This window comes from Alligator sinensis, unplaced genomic scaffold (assembly GCF_000455745.1).
Source record: "Alligator sinensis unplaced genomic scaffold, ASM45574v1 scaffold1211_1, whole genome shotgun sequence".
Classification (NCBI taxonomy): domain Eukaryota; kingdom Metazoa; phylum Chordata; order Crocodylia; family Alligatoridae; genus Alligator; species Alligator sinensis.
The window spans coordinates 50,870-54,558 of record NW_005843462.1 but is presented as its reverse complement, the minus strand read 5'-3'; the positions used below and the strand labels follow the sequence as shown (position 1 = coordinate 54,558).

General features: G+C 41.5%; 1 protein-coding gene across 2 annotated transcripts in view; it reads left to right on the top strand.

The window, feature by feature from the left end:
• Nucleotides 1–3,689, top strand: part of LOC102371452 (alkylglycerol monooxygenase-like) — a 44,944-nt gene that overhangs the window by 34,669 nt on the left and 6,586 nt on the right. For both annotated transcript variants that reach the window (XM_025195308.1, XM_014527371.2), the window contains exon 3: nt 2,062–2,213. In XM_025195308.1, the coding sequence (XP_025051093.1) occupies nt 2,062–2,213 (152 nt within the window). The remainder of the gene's footprint in view (nt 1–2,061; nt 2,214–3,689) is intronic.

Sequence of the window (3,689 nt, the reverse complement as noted above, 5' to 3'; positions counted from 1 at the left end):
GCCCCCCAGCCATCTCAGCCTGGCGAGGGGCAGGGGCGACAGCAATCCTGGGATCCCCTTTATGCTGGCAGCCCCTCTCCCTGATCCCTTGCAGTGGACTGTGTGGCCATGCTGCAGTGCTGTGATGACTGCTAGCTCTCTAGGGAACCAAAATTTTTTTTTTCAGTAAGATTTTTTTTCCCACAGATTTCACAACCTTTGTTGGATTTCACAATTTCTGCAAAATTGTGATTTTGGTTGGTCCCTGTTTATAAAGTTATACAAATTACTACGATTTGGCAAAAAAGGAGCGAGTTGTTCACTAGTTCTGATTGCTGAAACACAAATGGCAACAACAGCAGCAAAGCTGCATAGAAGCAGTTTCATCTAAACCAAGGGTCAGCAACCCCCAGCACGTGTGCCAGAACATAGCACACAAGGCCATTTTGCTCAGCATGCCACAGACAGCCTGGGCTCTGGTCAGCTACTGCTGGTCACAGAGCCTGGACTGCTCACAGCAGGTTACTGGGAGGCTGCAAGCCTTGATGCAAGTAGTCCGGGCTCTATGGCTGGCAGCAGCTCTGAGAGCCTGGGCTGGCTGCAGCTGGGAGGTTGAAAATAGCTGTATCAGGCTCCAGAGCCCTGACTGGGCTCTGTGGAAGAGGCGGCTGCATGCATGCCTATGGGTGGACAGTGGGGGAGGGGCCTGGGGCAGCATAATCTCTTCTTCTATCCTTTTCCACCTGGAGGCACGTGTGTAGCTGCTGCTGCCATGGCAGTGCCTGTGCTCTGGAGCCTGGTGCTGCTGGTTGCAACCTTCTGGCTGCCTGCTTCAGCTTTCCAGCACCTGGGCCAGCTGTGGTAGGCAGCTGGGAGGCTGCAAACAGCTTCACCAGGCTCCGGAGCCCTTGACTGGGTTCCATGGTGGCAGTGGCTACATGTGTACTTCTGGGCATGTGGCAGGGCAGGGGCTGGGGTTGTGCTGCCCTAGGCCTGTACCCTGCCACCCTTCTAGAGGCATGTGGTGCAGCTGTGTGCAGCCTTCTGGGGTACAGGGTGGAGATGGGGTTGAAGCAGTGCAACCCCTGCCACTTCTCCACCGTCCACCCAGAAGTGTGCGTGCAGCAACAAGGATCGGACCCCAGATGGTTCCCCTGCCATCTGCCCTTGGCATGCCAACTTGAGTTGTGGGTTAGGGTTAGGGTGCTTTTGGCTCTCCATTCAAAAATATTGCCAACCCTTGATCTCAACCATATAGTCCTTGTCTTGCTAGGTGGCTGCTTTTTATGTCTTACAGTGACTAGTGGAATCCCTCTGGCCCCAAATTTTTTTCTCCTATACCAACTCTTTTGTTCTTAGTATGGAGCATTGTTTAGTGCAGAAATATTGGTCCATTCACAAAAGAACTGTGAGAGATTTCCTTTTCCCTTACTTTCAATGGTGTGTGCTCCTCCTCCTTTCTCTCTATCCCTCTCCTGCAGTACATATTTTTTTTCATTTCTAGCTGCATATTCCTCTCTTGCCACTCCCTTCTTTCTTGCCACACACATTTTTCTTATTCATCTTTAGTCTTTCATCTGGCAATGACAAATTTACAATGAAAATATTCTATACCATTAGTTATATGAAAATAATTAGCATCATGCTAAATGTATTTCTAACTTGTGGATTAGTAAGGAAAAGCTCCCATCCTTTTATGTGAAAACATGGATATCCAATTATATCAGTATATGTTAAACTTTGTCAAAGAAACTGTCTAGAAGTCTTTAGACAATTTGATGCCAAAGGACTGGAGATGTTCAGAACATAATAGAAAGCAAAAATAAGTCTCCATGTAAAGTTGGAAAGGAAAAGTTTTAAAGATGTGTGAGTTAATTATCAAATCCTTACTTTTAGTGCTTAAGAAAGGATGGCTGCTGAAATCAGTGGGAATATACCCTCAATAAGAACTGGATTGGATACAGTGGTATTATATGTCAGAAAAAAAGTCTGAAGTATGAAAAGTACTAGAGATGCCTTTAAAACAAGCATTATTCTAGTTAATAAAGATCTTAAGAAAATGGCTTCTTTTTTATATTTCAGGGCTGTGTGCAGAGGTTTTGAGTTAACTGGTTATGTCTACATATGGGAAAACTACAGACTCTATGAACTGCCATGGGACTCACCATGGACATGGTATTTGACACTACTGGGAGTAGACTTTACATATTACTGGTTCCATCGCCTGGCTCATGGTAGGACTTCAACACAGTTTTCATTTATTTGCATATATACATACTGCATTTTAATCATCTGTATATATTTGATTCTCAGGGAATGACAAAGATTAGCTTGTATGGAGCAGGAAAAACAGATTTTATAGCTATTTTGAATAATGTAGACATGAACTTGGTAAAATATAAGAACAAGAATTTGAACAAATATTGTCCTAAATACTAATAGAAAGTTGCATAAAAACACCAGGATATTGTACATCTATTGATGTAATCTGTGCTTATCAGAGTCACGTAAACCAAGAGATGCAGTAGATTGACTTCTAAGGTCACTTCATTCTTTTTATCATTTTGTGGAATAGTAGGTCCCACAAGAGGATCCTTTTGGACTAAGTACTTTATCAAAAATATCAAGAATCCTTTCTTCAAAACAAATACATAAAAAGGGTGGGGGAATGAAAAGAAGCACATAAACAAAGGTGCCAAAGTGATGGTAGTTGCAAAAATATTTTTTTTTATCTGTATATGTTTAGCTGTTGCATAATTAAAAAATAATGTTTTTGTTTATATATTCAACAAATCTTTTAAAAAATTTGTAGTTAACACAGTGCTATTTTAATTTAGCCTTTGCCTGTCTTTATTTTTAAAAGTATTTATCTAACCATAGCTTCTCTCTCACATAAGGATAACTAGTGTGGATTAAGCTGTCAGTTGATATGGTGGGTAGTGGTCATATACATAATTAAGGAAACTGAGTGGGTAGATTTTTCTATTCATACCACATTACCATATTATTCTAATAATGTATTTTATAGCAATGTTGTCCATATAGACTTCTCTATCGACTCTTCTAGCTAGTTACATGCTCCTTCCATTATTGCAGTGTTTATTTGTTCTAACCTTTTCTGTTCTAAATGTAAAATTTAAAAATTGCTATGTAGAGCTTGATCCAAAGTTCTCTGAAATCAGATAATTATCTTTCTATTGTCTAAGTGACCTTGGAGCAGGCTCCTTAAGACACAGTGCCCTTAGTTTTGTGGAATGATGGCTGTATCTGATATTAAAGTTTTCTAGAATGTATATTCAAAGGGATGACATTCTGGTAAAAATAGATATGTGGAAAACCTGGAAACAGGTAGGGATTAATATGAGTTTGTGCACTGAGTGGGAGTGAAGAATCCCATCACAATGGGAACAATGCTAATTGAAGAGGGAATGGGGTTGGATCAGGACTAGAACAATGAAGGGTGGATGCTTAATTAGGTGGAAGGGGAAGAGGGGAATCAGACATACAATAATACCATAGGAGAGGAGCTTGAAATTTCATTGGGGGAGAGAGGTGGGTGGGAGGTGAGGAAGTGAACAGGAGTTGGAACAATGCAAGGGAGAAGGGAATTTACATCATGGTAAATAGCTCAAATTTGCGTGGGTGTGTGAGAGACTGGGAATGCTTCACAAACAATGACATTAACAGTAGTAGCAGCACAAGATCATCCT